This window comes from Diceros bicornis, chromosome 31 (genome assembly GCF_020826845.1).
Source record: "Diceros bicornis minor isolate mBicDic1 chromosome 31, mDicBic1.mat.cur, whole genome shotgun sequence".
In the NCBI taxonomy this organism is placed as follows: Eukaryota; Metazoa; Chordata; class Mammalia; order Perissodactyla; family Rhinocerotidae; genus Diceros; species Diceros bicornis.
The window spans coordinates 34576303-34599432 of NC_080770.1; the positions used below are offsets into that span (position 1 = coordinate 34576303).

General features: G+C 48.6%; 1 protein-coding gene across 2 annotated transcripts; it reads left to right on the plus strand.

The window, feature by feature from the left end:
- The first annotated feature begins 1528 nt into the window (after positions 1–1528).
- On the plus strand, positions 1529–23130 carry CD59 (CD59 molecule (CD59 blood group)). Of its 2 annotated transcripts, none has more exons than XM_058527176.1 (4): positions 1529–1623; positions 11915–11998; positions 14521–14622; positions 21594–23130. In XM_058527176.1, the coding sequence occupies exons 2-4, from the start codon at positions 11932–11934 to the stop codon at positions 21794–21796; spliced, it is 372 nt and encodes a 123-aa protein (XP_058383159.1). In that variant the 5' UTR covers positions 1529–1623; positions 11915–11931; the 3' UTR covers positions 21797–23130. The 2 variants fall into 2 exon arrangements, with proteins under 2 accessions (XP_058383159.1, XP_058383160.1); XM_058527177.1 differs by lacking the exon at positions 1529–1623 and adding an exon at positions 1759–2091.

Below are 23130 nucleotides of genomic sequence, written 5' to 3' on the forward strand. Positions count from 1 at the left end.
CAGTAGTATGAGTAGAGTGAAGAGAAGAAATTGAGATATCTAAATGATGAAGTAGGCAGGAGTTGGTGATTAGATGTGAGGGAGTGGAAGAAATCAAAGTTGATTCCCAGGTTTCTGGGTCCCTTTATGAAAAAATACCAGGAAAAGCATTTGAACAATGGAGATGAATTGAGATTTGGACACGTTTTGAGTTCAAGATGTCTGTGGTACATATAGGTGGAGATGTCCAGCAATCACTTGGGTATGAATATGAAGATCGAGGAAGCAGTCAGGACTGGAGAATAAAGATTTTCAAATCCTGTGCAAATATACACATCTCTAAGGTAAAACAAAGTGGATGCACTACAGTCTCCCAGGGAGCACACATAGCCAAGGTTCTCCATCCAACCCAGGCAACACCAGATTATGAGTGGTTAGGGGAACAGATGAGAGGATGGCACAAAAAGACCAGGCAGGGTTCTGCTCTGCTATATACAGGGTCGCTAAGGGTCGGAATCGACCGGACGGCACTAACAGCAACCGAGTGGAAAAGAATCTCAAGACTGAAAGGTCAAGGAACTGGAAGCAAAACCAGGAGAGAGTGCCATCTCAGGATCCAAGAGAGCTTCAAGCAGGAAACAGCTAATAGGATGCATATAAGATAACGCATGTGAAAGGGCTCTTAAGCCATCACAGGAAATACGCTTGGTAGCTGTTTTAAGCAGACACACTTTAAATATCACAGCAAGTCCTGATTTGAGACTCTCATTTGTATAGAGGAACCCCAAGATCTGGGCACCACCAGATGAGACTTATTCCCTGCCATTCCCAAGCCATCAGAGGATCCTGGTAGAGGCACATGCCATAATCAGTTATCACATGATATCCCCTGCTTGAATTTTATCTCATTCGTTCTTCCCCTCCCGAGTCAGCACAAGCAGCCCTGAGATGCAATACCTTCTTAGCCTGATCCTCAGCGAGTGTCTCATGGTCCCCCACAGAGGTCCATCTCTTGGAGAAAGACTGTACTTTGGGCCTGTTGTTCCTCCTGCTCCTTTCCATGGAGCTCTTAAAGCCGAAGTGATACATGGAAACTTCAAGTTACATCTTCACATAAAAATAACGGTGACTCTGGTCCTAGACTGGCCAATGTAAGCTTTTAAACCCATAACAGAGTTTTATCTTGGTTGCAAACAAGTCACAAGGCATGGATGTGTCCGGCTGGAGAGCAGAAAGGAGCCTGCGGCTGCAGCAGGACTGCGTAACCTGACAGTCGGGCAAGTGGAAGCTTGGCATGGCCACAAAAAAGTTTTGAAAAACATTTTAATAATTTCTTTTAAAAACGAAGAGAAAATCAGAATTCTTGGAGTTTCATATTGTTTTTGTTTCCGGTAAACGGAGGAGGACACCTTAAACTTTCCGTTCCCGAGGTTTTAAAGGTCTTAATCTAGTCCTGGCCACACGTCTTCTTCCGGACCTGGCCCGGGGTCCGAGCCGCCTTGCGCGCGGGGCCCGCGCCGGTGCCCTCAGGCCCGCAGACCGCGGCGCGCGGGCGCGGGGGGCGGAGCCGGCGCCGAGCCCGTAAGGACGCGCTGGGCCGGGCGCGCAAGCCGCGGCTGGAAGCGGGACCCGGGGCGCTGTCAGGTAAGGCCCGCGGCCGGGGAGGGCCGAGCCGCGCTGCGGGGGGTCGGAGGGTGCGAGCAGGCCCGGCGGCAGCCCCGCGCCCGGGCCCGCTCGGTGCGCCCACCGCCGGCCCCGGAGCGCGGATCCCTTTGTTTCAGCAGAGAAAGGGGGAGCGGCGCTCCTTCCGAAGCACCCCAAATTCCGCGGGCCGTGCTCTTATCCCCTCAGGAATCCAGATCTCCCTCGACTTACGATGGGGTTACGTCCGATAAATCATCGGAAATTGAAAATATCCTAACATGAAAATGCATTTAATACACCTAAGGCCCGAACGCCCCGGCTTAGCCTCGCCTGCCTGAAACCGCTCAGAAGAGGGACATGAGCCCGCGGTGGGCACCGTCATCGCGCACGAAGCCGGTTTATTGTCAAGTGCTGGATAGCTCACGTAATTTATTGCATACTGTACTGAAAATGAAAACCGGAGCAGCTGTAAGTGTGGGGGTCGTCTCCTCTCGCGGTGGCCTGGCTGGTGGGGCTGCCCGCCAGTAGCAGGGGGGTCGTCTGCGCCGCGCACCCGCGGAGCGCCGGCCCATCCTAAGTCGGGGCGCTGTGCCTTCGCCGGGGACCCTGCCCTGAGCCCTCGCTGTGCTCTGAAGGGAAGCTCTTGCAATTTAGGGAAAAGAAATCGGGGCTTGGAAAGAGGTTAACGCCACCCCTAACTGGTCACGACATTCTTCGTTGCCCTAGAGGTCTAAATTTTGGATTTTAAAAAGCAGGGCGTGGTGTAAACCTCGCCATTATATGTCCAAGTTTGCTGTGAGGTTTTGTTTTCTCGGGCTGGCGGGGCAGCCGACTCGTAAAGCGGCGGTGTCTGGGGGTCGCGCTGCCGTCCAACAGAAGCAGGCTGTGCCGGCCCAGGCGCTGCGCCGGGGAACGCACTCCGTTCTTCTCTCCGCCGCGCCGCAGCGGCACGGACATGGCTTCTCGGGGTCGCCGGGAGGCCCAGTGAGCAGAGCTGGTCCGTCGCTCACCCGCGGTAGTTGTGTGACTTCGGACACTTGGGTCTCCTCTCTGCCCTCGGAGTCCCTGTTTGTGGAGAAGTGAACTGACCTGGCTGCCACCTCCAGCAGGCTCTAGCTCAGAGGGCCCCTCAGGTTTTCCTCTGTGCCAGTGCTTTCCTTTCCTCCTCTACTAGCCACCTCCACTTGGAAAGTGCCTCCCGCTGTGACCAGCTGATTGTTTTAAAAATCGTGTTTTTACTTGGTGGTGACTTTCCTAAAGAGGTCAAGGGGCCCCAGCTGGGACCTGGCTGCCCACCTCTCTCAGCTGCATACTTCTCCTTCATTCCAAACAAAGCAGCCCAAATTTTGGCAAACTCAGAGATGTAGCCCACACACAGGAGAGGTGACCAGAAGATTACTGTGTGTGCAATTCTTAGGGAAACGTCCCTTTCCCACCACCTTGCCCTGCCTTATCTAACTTAATGGTCTGTGGGTGACATGTCTGTGGGTGACTGTGGCTCTGGAATGTACCTAGAATCAGCACAGTTTGAAGTGTGGCGTGTTTGAAGAGAAGTGCAGAGTTCACATGCCTTATCAGGTTCCTGTGTCACAGTGGAGTGGGCAAGGGCCCGCGCTTTGGCGTGAGACCAGGGTTTGACTCGGCGCTGCTGTTTGTTGGCTGGGTAATCCTGAGCAAGCTGCTTAACCTCACTGTCTCACCAGTGACATGATAGGCCTGCCGTGGTAGAGCGTTGTGAGGACTAAAGAGAATTCATGGAGAGGGCTCAGTTTGCCTCGTGGTATTTGGAGAACAAATGGTGGCTCTTAATATTTGGGGTACCCTTGTGACCCCACAGCAGTTATTCATGTTCCCCACTGTTCATGTTCCCGCAGCTTACTCCCAATTCTCCAAGGAAGGCACACAGAGCTCAGAATGTTAATTGAGAGAGGTGGCAAAATTTTCCCAAATGTGGTTCTTTACTCTGGTGCGAAATTGGTCACCGCAAGGCAGGTGGGGGCTGCGTCCCTGCGGACCAGATAAGCCTGCGACTTGGGGTGTCTGTGTTTTCAGGGTAGAAGCAGGAAGCTGTTTGTTGATCCTGGCTGTAAGGAAAGCAACTCATTATGCTGAGTGGCTTAGAAATAAAAGCCCTAATAAAATGGATTTTAGGGTGAGGAGAGCAGGGGTATAATGGAATTCGTCTTTGACAGCTGCAGGGACAAGCTCTTGGGAAGAAGCACATTAAAAATTCTGGGCCAGCCCTGGAGGAACCTCAGCCCGACTACCACAAGCAAAACCAGGCCCAGAGGTGCTTGAGGTTTTCCAAAGGGAAGACGAGTTTGTACCGATGCCCCATGTCTTTGTGAAATATCTTCGTTAAACAGATAAGAGTATAACCTCAAAGGCTAGGGCCACGAGTAGGCTCTTTGAGGAGAGGCCCTCTTTGGAGAGCTGGGGACCTGGCGTCCTGGAACAAATTACAGAGAAAGCCCTTGTAGGGGAAGCTGCAGATTTGTGTGGTTTAGCGAGTTCTGGGTGGTTGTCTCTGGCAGTGGGACCTCAAGGTGGCTGGGAGGGGCTGCTCATTATGATGTGGCTTTCTCTTTGTCTCTCCCTGCTGATGTAATTACTTCTCTGAACTGAGTAACTGATCTTGTCTAGGCAGCTGCCCCAGGCACCGTGTGTGTGCAAAGTGATAGGGAGGCAGAGGTCCAGGCCCCCGACACCACTAGCCACGGGGTGAGGTGAAGCTACTTGTGAGTTACCGGCCCCTGGTGAATGGAAGCAAGATCCACCCAAGGTGGCTCTGCAGCTAACCTGTTGCCTTGGGACAGGTAACTTCATCCCCCGGGGCCTCCATTAACATCCTATACAATGAGAACATTGGTTTTACTTTTGAGGACACTCACTAGCCTTAAAGGGCAGCAGCCTCTAAGGCCCCCGGCTCCCAGGAGCAGGAGCTGTACTCCTGGGCACCTGTGAATCGTGTGGAAATACTGCCGATGGAAAGCCTCTTCTCCGGTGGCCTCAGCTGAACTCATTTATTTCAGCAGCTGAATTCACAAGAAGCCTCCCCACCAGTTGAACTATGATTAGGCACTCAGACCCGGGGTTTAAACGCTGCTCTCCCACGTACCAGTTCTGAGGTCGGTGTACACATTGGTTATTTATTGTTGCTGAAACAGATCACCACAAATGTAGCAGCTTAACACAACACAACTTGATTCATCTTACAGTTCCGTTCATCAGAAGTCTGGCACAGGCCTTGCTGGGTTCAAATCAAGGTGTCAGCAGGGCTGTGATCCTTACTGGAGGCTCTGGGGGAGAATCTGTTTCCTTGCTCATTCAGGCTATTGGCAAAATACGACCCTTGTGATTGGAGGACTGAGGTCCCATTCCCTGGCTGAGTGTCCGTTGAGGACCATTCTTGGCTTCTAGAGGCCACCTGTATGCCTCGGCTGTGGCCCCCTTCCTCTGTCTTCAAAATCAGTAAGGTGGGCGAAGTCCGTCTCACTCTTCAAATCTCCTGCCTCTTCTGTTTTCACGTCCCTCTGACTGCCTCTGCTGCCTTCCTCTTCCTCTGCGATTCCCAGTGTAGTTACACTGGGCCCACTGGGTAATCCAGAATAATCTCTGTACCCTTAATCTCATCCACAAAGTCACTTGCCATGTCTGGTTGCCTGTATTCCCGGGTACCCGGGCTGGTAGGGTAGGATGTGGGCATCTTTGGAGGAGACAGGTGTGATTTATTCTTCCTACTGCAGCTGCGTAAGTCAGTTTCCCTCCTCGACCCTCAGCTTCCTCTTCTTGTAAATGGAGGCAGAGACTCCATTTACCTGACAGCATTGTGTGAGGATTAAATACAGGTCACATGTCAGAAGCACCTGGCATGGCGACTGGCCATAGTGGAAGTTGGCTCGGTAAGTGGAAGTTGATGCAGAAACAGGAGCTGGCCTGATGGCTGCGTTCAGTGACCGTGGGCCCAGTGTAACCTCATGGGCCTTTAAAAGGAAAGGAGGCCCCTAATTATTCCGTCAAAACTAACAGCTTCTTTACGGCCCTGTTGGGAGAGATACTTCCAACCCTATCTAAGGTAGCCTGTCCCCTGTCCCAGGTCACTGCTAACCCAATGGTTCTCAGGGTGGTCCCTGGTTAGAAATGCAGATTCTTGGGCCCCACCCTAGACCTACTGAATCAGAACCGCCAGGAGTGGGGCCCAGTGCTCTGTTTAACAGCCCTCCAGGTGACTGATGCCCACTAAAGTTGGAGGACCAGTCCTGTCCACCTCGCTAGATTGTAAGGTTCTTGAGAGTGCGGCCTTGCCTAGCTCAGCAGTCACGGTGGCCCAGTGCCTAGCCTGGCCCCTGCTCACAGTGGGCTCATGGCTGGTCGTTGTGAAGATGACTGGGGAGTAGGCGTTGGAGACTGAACCTATTTTGAAGTAGTAAATATGCCCACCGGTGAATTCCTTAAGTTACGTATTAAATAGTTGGTGTGTTAAATGTTGTGGCTTGTTTAGATAGATAGAAAGATGAGTAGATATTTGGGGGACTAGCTGGGGTTTTTGGATGGACAGTAACATGTCTTTGTTTTCCTATTTAAAATAACGGAATATAGGCTCGGACTATCCAAAATTTGCTGCTCAAAACATTTCCAGGAACTTGACTGGGGATGCCTGAGTTTGTAAATCACCTTGTGACTTTTTAGCTTCCCCTTACATCTCAAGTGGGTGGTGATGAATACGTAATTATCAGGTTGGTTTTATTGTAGAGTGAGTCTTTAGTACTTCACAGGTCTTTTGTTTTAACCCCTTGCTGCTTTCTGCAGGAATCTTTCTCAACATCTCTGCTTTGTGATCTCTACTCTCTGAGCATTTCCAAGTGGTGGGGAGATTTGTACTTTTCGCCGGGGGACTTGCTTTCCAGATGTGCTGGCTCTTTGCACAGTGCCTGGCACGTGGTGAGGAGGTGGTGGGGAGCTCTTTAGGAAGCCCAGAAGGCCTCCCCCCTTGACCCTCATGCTGTCCTGGGAAATTACGCAGAAGAACCTCTCCCTTCCTTCCTCAGTGGCCCTTACCATATGTGAAGACAGTAACTGTCTCTGACTAGACTGTTTCATATAGAACAGCCCTGAGTTCATCAACCATTTCTCCTGACTTCTACCACTGTTTATTTGCTATCCTGATAAACTGGAAGAAATTCGGAAATCTGGCACCTAGAAGTAAAGATATTATCTGCAGGTCGGGTCTGAGCCCAGGACAGAGTAACCCGCGAATTGTGTGTGCCTTTGTCTGCTTGTTGTTCCTTAACTGCCACTGACATTTTAGTCCGTGGTGAGCTTTAAAACTCTCAGGTCTTATTTTTATATTTTATCATTCTATAAAATTATTACCACTTCACAAATTGGGAACCGAAGTAAAGGAGTTGACTGTTTTAAGGTTGGCAGCAAAGTGGGGTTAGAATTTAGGTCTCTCTCTCACGACCACTAGAAAATCACCACAGCCTCATTTTTCACAAAGACAGGGTGGGACTAAACTGTTTTCATACAGACATAGGAGAATATATTATACATGAAACATCTTTTAACTCACAGTAGCCAATTTTGAGAGGTGGTGTATATGTTTTATACCTAATCAGGTTGAGTAGTAGAAAAATAAAAAGTTAAGAAACTGCAAGTGAAATGATACTTAAATACATTAAAGTAGTCTTCTATCATATTGAGAGCTCTTTCTATAAAAATGTTCATTGTTAAGAAAATATATTTAAGCTTACATAAGCTGCTCATAATTCTACCATTCTGTTAATCACATGTTCCAAAATGTTCAGAAAAGTTGATGTGATATGCCAAGGCTTTTTTATATGCATGTGTGTATGTATGTGTGTATATATATGCATTTTTTTTTAAAGAAAAAGTAATAAAATTATAGCTATTTTTAAACTGGCTGTTGTCTTAATCCATTGTGAACAAACTTCCTTGTCTGTTACTCTTCATGGCTGTGTCATTCCCCACCATGGAATTGTACCAAAATTTATTCATCTTCTTGTTGGACATGTAATGTTGTTAAATTTTTACTCTTTTAAACCATGCTTATATATCCTTGACTGTTTACTTATTCCTCTGATGAAAAGCCTATCTGGGCCGGCCCGGTGGCGCAAGTGGTTGAATGCGCGCGCTCCGCTGTGGCGGCCCGGGGTTCGCTGGTTCGGATCCCGGGCGCGCACCGACGCACCGCTTGGCAAGCCATGCTGTGGCGGCGTCCCATATAAAGTGGAGGAAAGATAGGCGCGGAGGTTAGCCCAGGGCCAGTCTTCCGGAGGATTGGCAGATGTTAGCACAGGGCTGATCTTCCCCACACACGCACAAAAGCCTATGTGGAGCACCCCTGAAGGAATTCCCTTCAGAGTCCCTTGCAGAGCCACCCAGGAAATCTGTCCACCCCTCCTGAGGCTGGCTTCAAGCTGTGGGGTGGCTCCTAGTGGTGCTGTCCAATCGCCCCGTCTTGTTCTGTGTACCTTTCTCAGGAGGACTTGGGCTGTTTCCAGGAATTAAATCCACTGTTGCCGTGAGTCCTGATGTGTTCAGAGAAGAGTTAGAGGGGCCTCTGGGGCGCTGCGTGTGAGTGTTGGTCCCGCTGCGTTGGAAGCGGCACTGCAGCCTCCTTTGGTTGGTCCACCGTCTGGTCTACACTTGACTGACGGGCGTCATTGTGCATTTAGAGTGGAGGATGTTTTAGACCAGGGAAAGAGCTTCAAACTTGAGGTTCAGTTTGTTTCTGTTTCAATTCTGAAACAGATTTGCCGAAAGACAGATGATATATGACTACTAATGTAATGTGTGGATTTTCCTGATGTTTCTGATTATTAAAGTAAGGCTTAGTTCATTATAGAATATTTGGAGAAAGTATGGCAAAAAGTAAAGGGTCAGAAAAATTAAAAATCATAAATAATTCTGCTTAACATTACTACTGTCAACATTTTGGGGACACTTATAAAATAACTTGAAAACCATCACCTATTTTATGCCCCACTCCCCATTCCATAACGATGGTTTGCTCTTGGAAATTCGTATTTTAGCCGTGGTTAGTGAACACCTGGTCTTATTTTGGTTGGAACAGCTCAAACTTGTCATCAGCACCCTGGCCACTTCCTCCTTCTGCCTCTTTGCCCTCCTGCAGCCATGTCACAGAAGCAGCTACTGGGACTACCAGCTAGTTGTGTGGAGTTGAAGCTGAGACCATCCAACCTGGTAGCTGGGTGCTGCCTTAGGTTTGGGGCCTGAGATCTCCACCACTCATCCCATCCAGAGTGTGTGTCTGGCTTCCTCACCTAATGCCACCCTCTGTCCACACTCCCCACCCTTCACCCCCCAACAGCTCCTCCCTGCCCAGTGTCTTCTCTTGGTAACCTCAGGACTTCCCAGTAAGGCTAACAGTGGCTACTGCTTTCCTAGTGCTTTCTTTGAGCAGGCCTTGTGCTGTGCAGTACATGTAATTTTCCCTTGTTTACTGGATGAAGAAGGGAGCCTCAGAGGTTGAGTAACACAGCAAGTAAGTGGCAGAGCCAGAACTATTCGAGGCTGTGGCAGAGCCAGAACTATTCAAGGCTTTGTTCAAAGCCCTCCAGACCGGACTTGAAAGCCTGCCCCTTAACCAGTTCACTGTATTGTTTCTGCTGCTTTTATTAAGACATGAGCCTTTCTTAGTGGGCTGGTTCTCTCTAATGTGCTTCCTCAAGGGATGGTTCTCTGTAGGCCCGTTTGTCTTTTTTTTGTGTGTGTGTGTGAGGAAGATCGGCCCTGAGCTAACATCTGCCAACCCTCCTCTTTTTTTGCTGAGGAAGACTGGCCCTGGGCTAACATCCATGCCCATCTTCCTCTACTTTATATGGGACGCGGCCACAGCATGGCTTGATAAGCAGTGCGTCGGTGCGCGGCCGGGATCCGAACTGGCGAACCCTGGGCCGCCATAGGGGAGCGCGCGCACTTAACCGCGTGCGCCACTGAGGCCCGTTTGTCTTAACGGTGTTATTTATGTCGAAAACCACTCCAAGGGAAGTCTCCTGGAGCTGGCAGCCCCTGCCAGCCTGACACCTTTCCAGCGCTCACCCCAGTCAGGAGGTCCCTCCTCCTCCGATGGGGACACAGCAGCTATTCTTAACTTTTAGGAAGTGTCGGAAGCTCCTGCCTCCCTGTTTGGGGACCTCAGATGGGCACCTTCCTCTCCGCTTTCACTTGCAGCAGCTCTCAGACCCAGGCCCTGTCTAACTGGAGTGTGCAAATCACCCTTTCTACCCGGAAACCTCTGAGTGTGAGGAACCAAGCGGGCCAGGGCCTGGATCACACTGCCTGGGGAGACAGTTATGGTTCCTTCCCTTCACGCGTCTGGCTCCAGGTAGAGGGTCGGCGCCAGCAGGGGGCCAGGGCCTCTTCCTGATCTACCACAGTACAGAGACCTCAGTCGTCCATCTCTCAGGGTCAGGGAATAAGAAGAAAGATCCCCAGAGAGTCAGATACTCAGACTTGAAGGTGTAGACATGCCTGTCTGATTTGGGGCAGGAGTCGGTGTGTGTGGCTGGGCATGGGGCTCCAGGGTGAGGTAGAAAGGGGCAACATGCACCACTTTCCCATGACTGCCTGTGTCCAGCACACTTTTGTTTTGTCTCACCTAATTCTCGTGGTGCTGGGAAGCTCTTGTGTACCTGCATTGTTACAGGTGAGAAATGAGGCTCGGCCTCAGCAGCCTACACCCAGGTCTTCGCCACTCCATGGTCCAAGCTCTGAGCCACTGCCCTGAGGCAGTGTCAGATCCTCCCTGTGCAGGGTCGCTATGGGCAGCCAACCCTCTGGAGGGTCAGCACGGGCAGGGGGGCATTGGTAGGCTGTTGGATTGGAAGAAGCCAAAGTAAAGTGGGGTTACTCAGCTACAGAAAGTCCAGGCCTTCCTGGGTCCCACACGTCAGAAAGCCACTGTCTCTTTCCCCAGGCATAACTCACTCCAGGCTTTCTTCTATGGGCAGTGTCAGACCCCACCCTTTCCACTTCTCAACCCTCCCCTGGCCTGTGTCAGCCAGTTCCTGAGGGGCACATGACCTTCGAAGATGAAAGATGACGTTCCTAACAGAGAGGAGGGCAGAGCTCACCCATGAAGAGCCCCATCAGTCGGCCAGGCAGGAGCCTGGCCCGCAGGCCTCAGGAGAGTAGAGCGTGGAGCTCCCTAGTTTGGAGGAGCTTTCACTTCCTGACTTCAAAATGGATTCAGGGGTGTAGGGGCAGGGCTGGCAGACTTCCTAGGTCTGCTGCTCACAGTTTGGACTTAGGCAGTTAAAAACCTCCCTGTGGGCCAGCCCTGGTGGCCTAGTGGTTAAGTTCAGCGCGCTCTGCTTCAGTGCCCTAGGTTCAGTTCCCAGGCACAGACCTACACCACTTGTCTGTCAGTGGCCGTGCTGTGGCGGCAACCCACATACAAAATAGAGGAAGACTGGCCACAGATGTTAGATCAGGGCGAATCTTCCTCAGCAAAAAAAACAAAACAAAACAAAAAAACCTCCCTGTGCCTTGGCTTCCTTAGCAGGCGAAGGGAGGGTTGGAGGCATTTCAGCCTCCCCGTCTTCTCCCTTGATGTTCGCTGCTGCACATCTAGGCATTAATGTAATGGGGACTGGTCATCAAAGTTGCCTGGACCCCCTCTTTACCTCCCCAGGGTGAACAAGGAGGTATCCCCATCGTACTTGCTAAGGGCGGAGCCAGAGCTTTCAGGCATGCTGCTGCTGAATGCATACTGGTGCCCTCCAGAGTCACCCTTTTGCTGAGGCACTTGGTGACGTGGCCTGGAGAAGTGGCCCTCACTCGGCCTGCTGGGCCAGCAGCTTGGGGTGGTGCTGGCAGAGCAGGGGGTGCAGGTGCTGTAGGAAGTACTTTTCTGGTATTCTCATTGGACTGAACAACCTTTTTGGGGAAGACAGCACTGTCCCCACTGCCCCGGAGTGAACTCGGAGGCTTCTGTGGGTGAGAGCTGGGGCCGCCCGGGTACTCCTGCCTCTGGGCCCGGCGTGCTTTGACGCCTCATAGCTGCCCCCTCACCAGGACCAGCAGCGTCTCTTCAGTAAGCTGAAGTCTCAAGGCAGGAGGTGGGGACCAGGCACTGCTCCAATGAGAGCACTCCTGGTTCATGCCACCCCAGCCTGGTAAGTTCCATACTTTCTTGGTCTGCTAGCTCCATCCCCATGTTTCCTGCAGCCCCCAGCTCCTGGTTTCTGAGATCCTCGGCAGTCCTTTCTTGGTTCCTGATGACCCTTTGTGTCCTTCCTTCCAGATTCTGTGACAGTCACAATGGGAAGCAAAGAAGGGTTTGTCCTGCTCGGGCTCCTGCTCATCCTGGCTGTCCTCTGCCGTTCAGGTGAGTGGGCCAGAGGGGTGGATCTCGACCATCTAGGCTGCCAGGAAGACTGAGCTGATGCCTCTGGCCTCAGGCCTGCTTTGGTTCTGTGCTTCCAGTGTTACAGGTCCAGGGTTGTGTGACAGCTCCTTCCTACGTTACGGCCCTGCCCTCACTGGAGCACCTTCCTGGGTTACAGCCCGTCCTGAATTACAGAGCTGCTCTTTAGGGGGAGGAGGGTAGACTCAGCAGTTGAAGTGTCACCCCCCCACACACACACACACACTGCTGGGCCCCTCCCTGGATGCTGTCTTTAGAGCGCTGAGCTCACTCCTTCAGCCCGGGGCCTCCTGTCTGGTGACGACAGGCTGCTGATGACCGTAGTGATAGCAGCAGCAACTGGTGCCTACATCTTCTATGTACCGGTCACCATCCTTAGCATGGACCTGTATTGACTTATTTAATCCTCACGTCAACCCTAAGGAGTAGGTACTGTTATCACCATGTTGCAAATGATGAGACTGAGGCCCAAAGAGATTAAATAACTTGTCAAATATCACACAGAAATGGTCCAGCCAGAATTCGAACCCAAACCGCCTGGTCCAGGAGTGTCTGCTCTTAACTTCTTCGCTGGGCGCCCCCCGGCTCCCAAGGGAGCTGTGTGTTCCTGAGTTTTACGTCTGCAGCACAAACACCTGTGCGACCTGCTTTGCTGCATCATAAGGGTCAGATGTCATTTTCTGCCTGTGTTGTGCTGGGACTACAAGTTTTATTTTGTGGGGAGAGAAGAGAAAGTAGCACTACAATGAGCAGCAAAAAAGACCCCTGCCACGTGGGGCGTGCCTTGTGTATTAGTAGCCACCACATAGTGGACAATTACTATGTGCTAGGGACTTGCCAAACCCCACCTTATTTACTCCTTCCAGCCACCCCAGGAGGGGTCAGTGCTGTGATGCCCATTTTAGGGTTGAGGAAGCTGGAGCCAAGAGGAAACTAGCCCAAGGCCACATTAGAATACGCCCTGCCCTTCCGAGAAAAAGTCGTGCTCCTCGCCCTCCCCACCTCTGCTGATGCTAGCCAGGGTCAGTTGTAATGTGGCTCACCTGTGTCACAACACGACTTGATTGCCTCAGTGCTTCTACCCAGTGTGTTTCCCGTTATTAGAGGAGCCTGGTCATGCCCGATTGCCCGCAGTCGGCATTTGTGTACGGAGCAGGCTTGCGTCTGGGGCCATCAACTGTTCTGTGACGGGTCTTGGGTGCATGTAGGCCCTTCCTTAGAGAGTCGGGTATGAAGCAGATCCCCTCCACCCTGGCTTAGTAGCTGGAATATTGAACAGTCGTCGCTGGCTAATTGCTTGCCCCTGACCTGGGTATTCCCCGCAATTTGTGCTGCTTCCTTCTCTTTCCCACTTGGGACGATTAGAAGAACGTCACGGTTGAGCCAAGCTTGGGTTCAGAACTGATGGCCTGGGTTGGAGCCCCAGCTCCCTCACTTAGTAGCTATGTGACTTGGGACAAGTTAATATCTTCATCTTAGTTTTCTCTCAAAAAATGGGGATGGAGCCCATGGAGCCTGCCTCTTGTAACAACTCTGTGAAGATGGAGAGCCTGGCACAGAGTTGCACAGATAGGTGGACACTGAGTGACCGTGTGACCTATGGCCGTTTCTGCCCCACAGAAGTTCTGGACGTGAGCTTTGGTTCCTCTGTCTAAAGGTTTGTCAAGAAGCCCAGTGGACTCTGGCTCTGACCAGGAGAAAGTTCACTCCTGTGGGCAGCCTTTCCAGACGGCCAGCTAGAACAATGCCTGCCCTGCGTGCTGTCCTCTCGTGCGTGTGAACACATGTCTGGAGCAGGGAAGAGACTGTAGAAATTGCGCCTTTGTCCTCATCGTGGCTTCCCTCACGCAGAGATGGCAAACGCTGGCGCTGGGGGAGAAGAGGCAGGGGTGGCTCTGCTCTGCTGCTCGCAGTGCTTTTGGTGTCCGTGGGTCATCACTGCCCCCCTCCGGGCGTCTGTCTTGTCCTCTGCAGACAATGGGGGTGGCGTTTTGGCCTGATGTTTCAAGGGTTCATCTGTTAATCCTGACCTGTAATGAGACTGTATGCATTTCACATTTGAAAATACTTTTTCACAGAGATAGGTACGCCAAACACTGATTTTCAGTCCATGAGAATGTGATTTAATGGAGAATATTCGTTGCTGGGAAGGCATTTATAGAATTCTGTTAGTTTATTCTCTTGTTAATTTCCTTTTTGTCCGTCATTACATTGCAGATTAATCTCTTCCAGGTGAGGAGGGAGAAGGCTTTTTGAAATATGGAAACTTTCATATTTGCACTTGCACCAGGGCCCAAAAAGTGCCGCAGGGACTATAGTTTGAGCTTAGAAGTGATGCGCGGCCGACGTGCATGGGAACGGAAGCTCGCTGCGTGGGCTGGCTGCCGGCCCATGCTGAGGGAGGTGGTGGGCTTTCTGTCCCTGCCGGGAGGGCACGTCAGTGCTGTCTGACAGGTCCTGACGGGTGTTCTTCCTGATTCTAGGTCACAGCCTGCAGTGCTACTCCTGTATTAACCCAGTGAAGACCTGCAATAACAGCATCACTTGTTCACACAATTTTGACTCGTGTCTCTTGGTCAAAGCCGGTAAGAGCCTCCCCCTTCCCTCCCTCCTGAGTGTAATGGGATTGTGAGAGCCTGGGAAAATGTGTGCCCCTCTCGTCCTCGGTGGACTTGGATCTAATAAGTCAGAGCTGCCATTTCATAGCACCAGTTGCATGTGGCACGAAGCGCTCTCCATCCATCTTTGACCGCTTCCCACCTGCCACTCAGGGTGATCCTTTATTGTTGTTTCATAAATGAGGAAACCAAGGCTCAGATTAAGCAACAGACTAAGGTTAGTAACCAACTCAGGATTCAACGTGGGAACCCATCTAATTCCAACGCTTGTGCTCGCTCCAGCCGCACTGGCTGCCTCCCAGACTTTTGAGAGCCTGCTGCGTGCCAGAGCCCGAGCTAGGGGTGGGGATGCAGGGATGAAGAAAGGAGGCAGTTACAATTAGGACAGAAGCCTGTTAGCTATCACAAATGGCTTCATTTATACCTCTGTCTCATCCCTGGGGTACTTAGTACAGAGAGAGACCTGAGGGGGCTCAAGCTGAGGTTGAAGGACAAGTAGGAAGTAAGGGGCTCGGAGGGAAGGGTGTTCCTGGGAAAGGGAACAGCAGGGTCAAGGCACTCATGGGCAGGGGTGGGGACTGCTAATATCGACGAGTCCTGTCAGATCTGCTTTTTCCAAATCGGTTAGACTGTGGAATCTCCACATCCATAAATCCTATTGAAATAGAATTTAGGAAATGGTAGACAGGGGAAGGAAACCAGCAAAGCCGTGCCCTCTTCTTGCTGGGTGTGGTTCTGGCTTGAATCAATGTGTGGAAATGACACTGGTAAGGAATGGCTATTTCAGGACCTCCTTAGTGCACCAGGTAAACCCCCAGACTTACATCTCTAGGAAATAAAAATAAGAACACCCTTCAAGATTATTTCACTCTAGTACCTTCTCCCACAAACTCGCCCATATCCACACCAAGGAATGCTGAACATATCAGGTAAGTCCATAAAAGGCTTGGGAGACCCACAGGTTCAAAACAACCTGATCGAAAGGACGAGAAGGTTAATTTCCCCAAAAGGAGAAATCCCTCAATAAGTAAGGACAAATTAGAATTACCCTGTCTAAAAAACAGAAGTATCTGATAATTGATATAAATTCCTGGAATGCAGCTAAAATTCCAAGCCCTACATTCGAGATCCTCAATTCTGTAGGGGACAGTTCCTCTGCCGCAGCTAGAGGACCATATTAATGCATTGTTAATGTAGAAAGCGTAGTAAGGCTCCAGAGAGAACCTCGTCGTTCACTCCACAAATATTTGAGCACCCATTACGTGTGAGCACGGAGACCTGGTTCTTAACCTTGGTTGTTGGTGTCTCTTGGACCCCCACTACAAAAAGTGTAGTTTCCAAATGAGAGAATAAAGGCAAAAGTACATGTAGAAGAAGTATTAGATTAGCAATTAGGAGCTCTGATCTCTGTCCTGCCACCAGTAAGTTCTTTCTGCCTCTGTTTTTATTTATGAAAAGTGCGTGTTGGATGGTAGAGGTGGGGGAGAGGAAAAGAGAGAAGGAGACTAGAGCCAAAATCTTTTTCCAGCTCTCAAATCCTGTTGTTTCTTATCTGAATTGTTAAACTTTTATTTTAATTTGTTCCAACTTTATCGAAGTGTAATTAACAAATAAAAGTTGTATCTATTTAAGGTATATAACATGATGATTTGATATATGTATACACTGTGAAATAATCAATCTAATTAACACCTCCATCACCTCACAGTTACCTTTTTTCAATGTGATAAGAACACTTAAGATCTACTCTCTTAGCAAATTTCAAGTATGTAATGCAGTATTATTAACTGTAGTCACCATGCTGTACATTAGGTCCCCAGAACTTATTCATCTTATAATGAATTGTTAAGTTTTAGAAATGGTTAATGTAAATAATGAGACACTCCTATTAGAAAGGCTAAAATCCAAAATACTGACAACACCAAATGCTGGCAAGGATATGAAGTGACAGGAGTTCTCATTCGTTGCTGGCAGGAATACAAAATGGTACTGTTTGGCAGTTTCTTAAAAAACTAACCATATTCTCAGGCCGGCCCAGTGGTGTAGTGGTTAAGTTCTGTGCACTCCGCTTTGCCGGCAGCCGGGGATTCATGGGTTGGGATCCTGGGCGTGGACTTAACACCACTCATCAAGCCATGCTGTGGCAGGTGTCCCACATACAAAATAGAGGAAGATGGGCACAGATGTTAACTCGGGGCCAATCTTCCTCACACACGCACACAAAAAACTAAACATACTCTCACCATAGAATTCAGCAATCATGTTCCTTGATATTTACCCAAATAAGTTGAAAACGTATCTGCACAAAAACCTGTACACAGATGTTTATAGCAGCTTAATTCTTAATTTCCAAAACTTGGAAGCAACCAAGATGTCCTTCAGTAGGTGAATGGGTAAATAAACTGTGGTCCATCCAGACAATGGACTAAAAAGAAATGAGCTTTCACGCCGTGAAAAGACACGGAGGAACCTTAAATACATATTACTAAGTAAGAGAAGCCAATCCGAAAAGGCTATATACTGTATCATTCCAACTATCTGACATTTTGTAAAAGGCAAAACTAAGGAGACAGTAAAAAGGTCAGGGGTTGCCAGGGGTTGTGGGGAGGAGGGAGGGATGAACGAGTGAAGCGCAGGATTTTTAGGGCGGTGAAAATACTCTGTATGAGATTATAGTGGTGGATTCATGTCATACATGTGTCAAACCCCATAGAATGTTCAACACCCAGAGCGAACCCAAAGATAAACTATGGACTTTGGGTGATAGTGATGAGTCCGTGTAGACACATCACTTGTAACAAAGGTACTGCTCTGGTGGGGGATGTTTGGGATGGGAGGTGGGAGCGCCAGGGGGCTATATGGGAACTCTGTATTTTCTGCTCAATTTTGCTGTGAATCTAAAACTCCTCTAAAGAATAAAATCTATTTTTTAAAAAGGATAATGCAGGAGCCAGCCTAGTGGCATAGTGGTTAAGTTCACGTGCTCTGCTTCAGCAGCCCGTGTTTCACAGGCTCAGATCCTGGGCATGGACCTACACACCACTCATCAAGCCATGCTGTGGCAGAGTGCCACATACAAAAAATAGAGGAAGATGGGCACAGATGTTAGCTCAGGGACAATCTTCCTCACCAGAAAAGAAAAAGGATAATGCAAATTTTAAATATTTTTCTTCTTCTCATGAACATAAGTCCCAAAACTTCAGCTAGACGTGTGAAAACAGAAGTTCTTGAAATATAGCTATTCTGACCTTATGGTCAGGCAGATATTGACAGAGCATCTCAATCCCCCTCCAGCTCTGATGGACACCACCTGGGGGAGGCAGGGCACACTGCGAGAAACAGGAGTCAGGGGCCAGGCACTACCTCGGAGAAATCATTTAATACTCTGGCCATGTTTTCCCCCAGCTGTTAAATGGGATACTTATCTCCTGGGGCCAGTGGGGCAGTTAGAAGGGAAAATGGGTATGATAATGCTGTGCAGATTACATCTAAAAGAGAGACAGGTGTTGCGTGTTAATTCAGCCACTATTTACTGGCGTCCTGGCCACGTCCTGGAAGTATAAACTGTGTACTTAGAATCTGGCAGAAGCCTCTGATGACGGTGCCAAGCGATCATTGCTGTAATGGCCTTCTGAATAAGGGGCACACTTAGGGGTGCCTAGGATAACTAGGGACTGTTGCTTGGTAAAGGTGTACTCAAGCCAAGCCTTCAAAGAGAGTGGAGAGGACATGCCAAGCAGAGAGAGGACCTCTGACATTCCAGTGACCTGTAGAATCTATTTCTGTTTTGGTGACTCTAATAGCAGCTTTGGTGGGACACGCCCCATCATATAGTTGTTAGGCAAAGACCATTCAGGTAAAGTGCTTGTTCACTGCAGGACACGTAGTAAGTGATCAATTGGTAGCAATTATTTTTTTTTTTTTTTTGTGAGGAGATCAGCCCTGAGCTAACATCCGCCAATCCTCCTCTTTTTTTGCTGAGGAAGACGGCCCTGGGCCAACATCCGTGCCCATCTTCCTCCACCCTATATGGGACGCCGCCACAGCATGGCTTACCAAGCAGTGCGTCGGTGCGCGCCCGGGATCCGAACCAGCGAACCCCGGGCCGCCGCAGCGGAGCGCGCGCACCCAACCGCTTGCGCCACCGGGCCGGCCCCAGGTAGCAATTATTAATAAATTACTCTCTGCTCTCCCCAAGCTGTTAAATCTTCCTTGATTAAAATTCTGGTAGCTTTAATGGTTTCCCAGTTGCAATGCCTCATTAGTATTATCTGAAGAAGGAACTCGTCCTACTCTCCAGCAACTTCTAGGACGGTATGAGAAGCATCCACTGAAATACTTATGACCAAGCAAGTAGAGCCATGGGAACACTCTGTCTGACCTCTGTCACTGGACCAAACTTCGTTAAAATCTCATCCAAACACCCATCCCCTATGAGTGGGGGACAGGACAGGTAAACCTGCAGTTATGAACTTAGATGTTTTGTTCTGCACTATAAATGAAATTGGATAAATTGGTTATAAGTCTTAAATAAGGAAATGGGCATCTGTATTTTTTTTCTTTCCAGCTCAGAAGATAAGAAAATGATTCCAGGGCAAGGGCCTACCTTCTCTATCTTTCTGTCCCCAGCATCTAGCATATAGTCTTGGTGCATAGACAGCTATTTTTGGAGAGGACAATGTACCATAACTCTTCTCTCTCAACTAACACTTTTTTTTTTTTTCACTTATAATTTTTCTAAATATTAAAAAGCCACTATAAGAAACTTGGCACGTATACTTTGGGTCTTTATTTTCCTGTGTGTGTAAAAATTGGGACCATAGTGGCATGTTCTTTTGGAAACTTTTCCTGGTTACTGAATAGTCCAATGATTTTTTTATGTGTGTGAGGAAGATCAGCCCTGAGCTAACATCTGATGCCAATCCTCCTCTCTTTTTTTTTTTTTCCTGAGGAAGACTGGCCCTGAGCTAACATCCGTGCCCATTTTCCTCTACTTTATATGGGACACCGCCACAGCATGGCTCGACAAGCAGTGCATCAGTGCGTGCCCGGGATCCAAACTGGCGAACCCGGGGCCACCACAGCAGAGCACACATACTTAACAGCTTGCACCACCGGGCCGGCCCCAGTCCAGTGATTTTTAAATGAAGTTTAAAATATTTTTAAAATAAATTTATGCAATGGCTTTTTTAAAAATCTCAATCCATGCAGAAATGTATAAATGGAGAATAGTCCTCTGAGAAGATAATACTGTTAAATTACTTGGGAATCCTTCCAGAGAAAATGAATGCATTTGCCCCACACATATACTTTCTTTACACAAATGGATCACATTCTACATACTGCTCTGCATCTCGGCTTTTTTCTATTGAGATATAATTCACATACCAGAAAATGTACATTTTAAAGTGTACATTTCAGTGGCTTTTAGTGTCTTCACAAGGTTGTACGCTATCACCACTATCTAATTCCAGAAGATTTTTAACACCCCAAAAAGAAACCCCTTACCCGTTAGCAGTTGCTCCCCATTCCTCCCTCTCACAGAACGTGGCAGCTACTATCTCCTTTCTCCGGGGATTTGCCTATATTGCACATTTGATATAAATTGAATCATACAGTATCATGGTCCTTTGTGATTGCCTTCTTGCACTGAGCATAATGTTCTTAAGGTTCACCCACTGGCATGTATCAGTACTTCCTTCCTTTTTATGGCCAAAATTTTTCCATTGTATGGATCTACCACATTTTGTTTACCCATTCACCAGTTAATGGACATCTGGGTTGTTTCCGCTTTTTAGCTATTTTGAATAATGCTGCTGTGAACATTCATGTACAGGCTTTTGTATGAACATAGTTTCCAGGTCTCTTGGGTATATATACCTAGGAGTGGAATTGCTAGGTCATGTGGTAACTCTCTTTTAACTCTTGGAGAAACTGGTAGACTTTTCCAAAGTTTGCACCATTTTACCCTCCCACCAGCAATGAATGAATTTCTCCCTATCCTTGCCAAACTTGTTATTTTCCAATTTCTTCATTACAGCCATCCTAGTGGGTGCGAAGTGATCTTCATTGTGGTTTTGATTTGTATTTTCCTAACGACTAATGATATTGAGCATCTTTTCGTGCACTTATTGGCCATTTGTATATCTTCTTTGGAGAAATATCCACATCCTTTGCCTATTTTTTAATTGGGTTATCTTTCTATTGTTGAGTTGTAAGAATGTTTTATATATTCTGGATACTAGACTCTTATCAGATATATGATTTGCAGCTATTTTCTCCCTTTTTGTGTATTTTTATTTATTTTTTGATAGTGTCCTTTGAAGCACAAAAGTTTTTAATTTTGATGAAGTTCAATTTATCTATTTTTCTGTATTTTTTTAAAACTCAGACTCTTTCCGCATCAACACACGCAGGCCTGTGTCACTCCTTCCCTGCATGGAATTCCGTTGTATGCAGCTCTGCCATAATTTCTTCAAACGCTTTTTTAAAAATGGACTGTTTGTCTTTTAGTTTGTTGATGTTACAGATATTACAGGGCCCATTCTTGAGCACATATCTTCATCTTCTTCACAAGTAACTTCATAGCATAAACTCTAGAAGTGAGATCTGTTTCACGGGGTGGGGCATGTGTTTGAAAATCTCGAAACATCAGTTTGGTAAATCTCTACAACATCAGTATGATTGCCTGTTGTCTGCCCTCCACACACAACTGTACTGGCTCTGATGAGACTTTGGTTTTATGGAAAAGTTCCACTTGGAGCTGTGTCATCATTTACTTCATTGTTCCCCTTGACAACGCAACTGGGGTGCATGTTCTTGCCCCAGTGTCTCCACTTCCGCAGGAGAGGTTCTGAGAAGTAGACCTGAGGGTTCTGGGGTGGCTACAGAACTTGACCCACTTGCTTGCTTACACTTGCGTGTGTGCTTCCCCACAGAGCCAGGAAGATATTACCACCAGTGTTGGAGGTTTGAGGACTGCAACTTCGAGTACATTTCCAACACCTTAGGGGAGAAGCAGCTGAAGTACCAGTGCTGCCGGGAGGACTTGTGTAACAAGGACGGCGGGATGAGCGCGTCAGGGAGAACAGCTCTGCTGCTGATCCCGCTGCTGGCGGCAGCCTGGAACCTTTTTCTCTGAATCAACAGTGGGAGGGCTTCTCCTAAACTCCCTGTTTCTGTAAATATTCCTTATTTCCTCTGCTGCTGCATCCCAAAGGCTTTCTGTTTTTCAGCTGGACCCTGTTGGGAAAGACTAAAACTAGCCAGAGCGGCTTGGATGAGAGAGAGGGACGCAGAGAGTGTGAAGAGCAGTCCTGTTCGCAGAGAAGACCCATGTGAGGGAGGAGGTTAAGAGTGACGTGGTTGGAGCGCGGTTACGTGCTTCCTCCTCTGCCCTTGCACTGACAGCTTGAGTAGATTCTCTGTGATCCTCAGTTACTTCCCCTCTGACTCCTTGGGTGGTTAGACAGTATGATCAGTGCTGTTCTGGGAGAAGAGGGCAAGGGTTCTTTCCACAGTCTCGCTCAGAGGGAGTGCTCCCGTCCTCTCCCCTCACGGCCCCTGTGTTGCATGTAGACACGAGGAGTGTTCCAGATGTGGCTGTCAGTCAGGGGCAGCGAGATTCGCACTGCAAAGAGGTTGGAATGACTTGTCTTCTCAGCTGGAAGGTGTCGGGCAGGGAAGGAGGTCAGCTCTCCAGACAGCAGGGTGTGGAAACACAAGTCTGTCTGTAGAGAGGTGCCAGGGACTGAAATCCAAGTTTTCCTCTGTCCCTAAATTTTCTATTGGCTTTGCTATCTTGCACTAGAAAGACTTCACAGCAGTCAGTGAATGGTGTGTTAAAACAGTCCCTCCTCTTATTTATTGGAATAGTCGGGTAGCTTGGCTTTGTCACAAACAGTTAAAGACTGAGCACGTGTCTGTTACCTGTGACTGGCAGTATTAAGTGTACTTATTGTAAATGTTCCTGGTGGGGAGTTACTCTTCCTGTGTGTGTGTAATGTACGAATGCCGTGGGAAGAGCCTTTGGGCTGCAGTTTGAGGCCTCCAGATGTCATCATGAACAGCAGCACATCTGCAGGGTTGTGCTTGGCCTGCCGACGTCCAGCCTGGTGGCTCCCTAGCTAACTGGACACAGGTTGTGTAAAATACATTTGCAAAGGCTGTTAGCATAATCACAAATGTTGAAGCTTTCAAAAGCTCTAACAGTTTCCTAAAAAGTGACTTACCTTTTCAGGAAGGCAGAGTTTTGCTTTTTTCTTGTGGGTGTTGGTAAATAATCCTCAAGATCTGGTTGACTTAATGACATTTGTAATCTTATAATCTCGACTATATTTAACGGCATAGCCTGACTTTTGCAGATGAAGGTGGAATTTCTTCATTAACATTATTTTAAAACCCCTTGCTTATGTAATCTGTTAGACAAACTGGAATGAATGATGCCTTTCTGAAAATAAAATCTAATCAAATGCA

Coding starts and splice junctions, on each gene's coding strand:
- CD59 (XM_058527176.1), top strand. CDS start 11,932: ATGGGAAGCAAAGAAGGGTTTGTCCTGCTCGGGCTCCTGCTCATCCTG. Junction 11,999..14,520: donor GGCTGTCCTCTGCCGTTCAG/GTGAGTGGGCCA, acceptor TCCTGATTCTAG/GTCACAGCCTGCAGTGCTAC. Junction 14,623..21,593: donor GTGTCTCTTGGTCAAAGCCG/GTAAGAGCCTCC, acceptor GCTTCCCCACAG/AGCCAGGAAGATATTACCAC.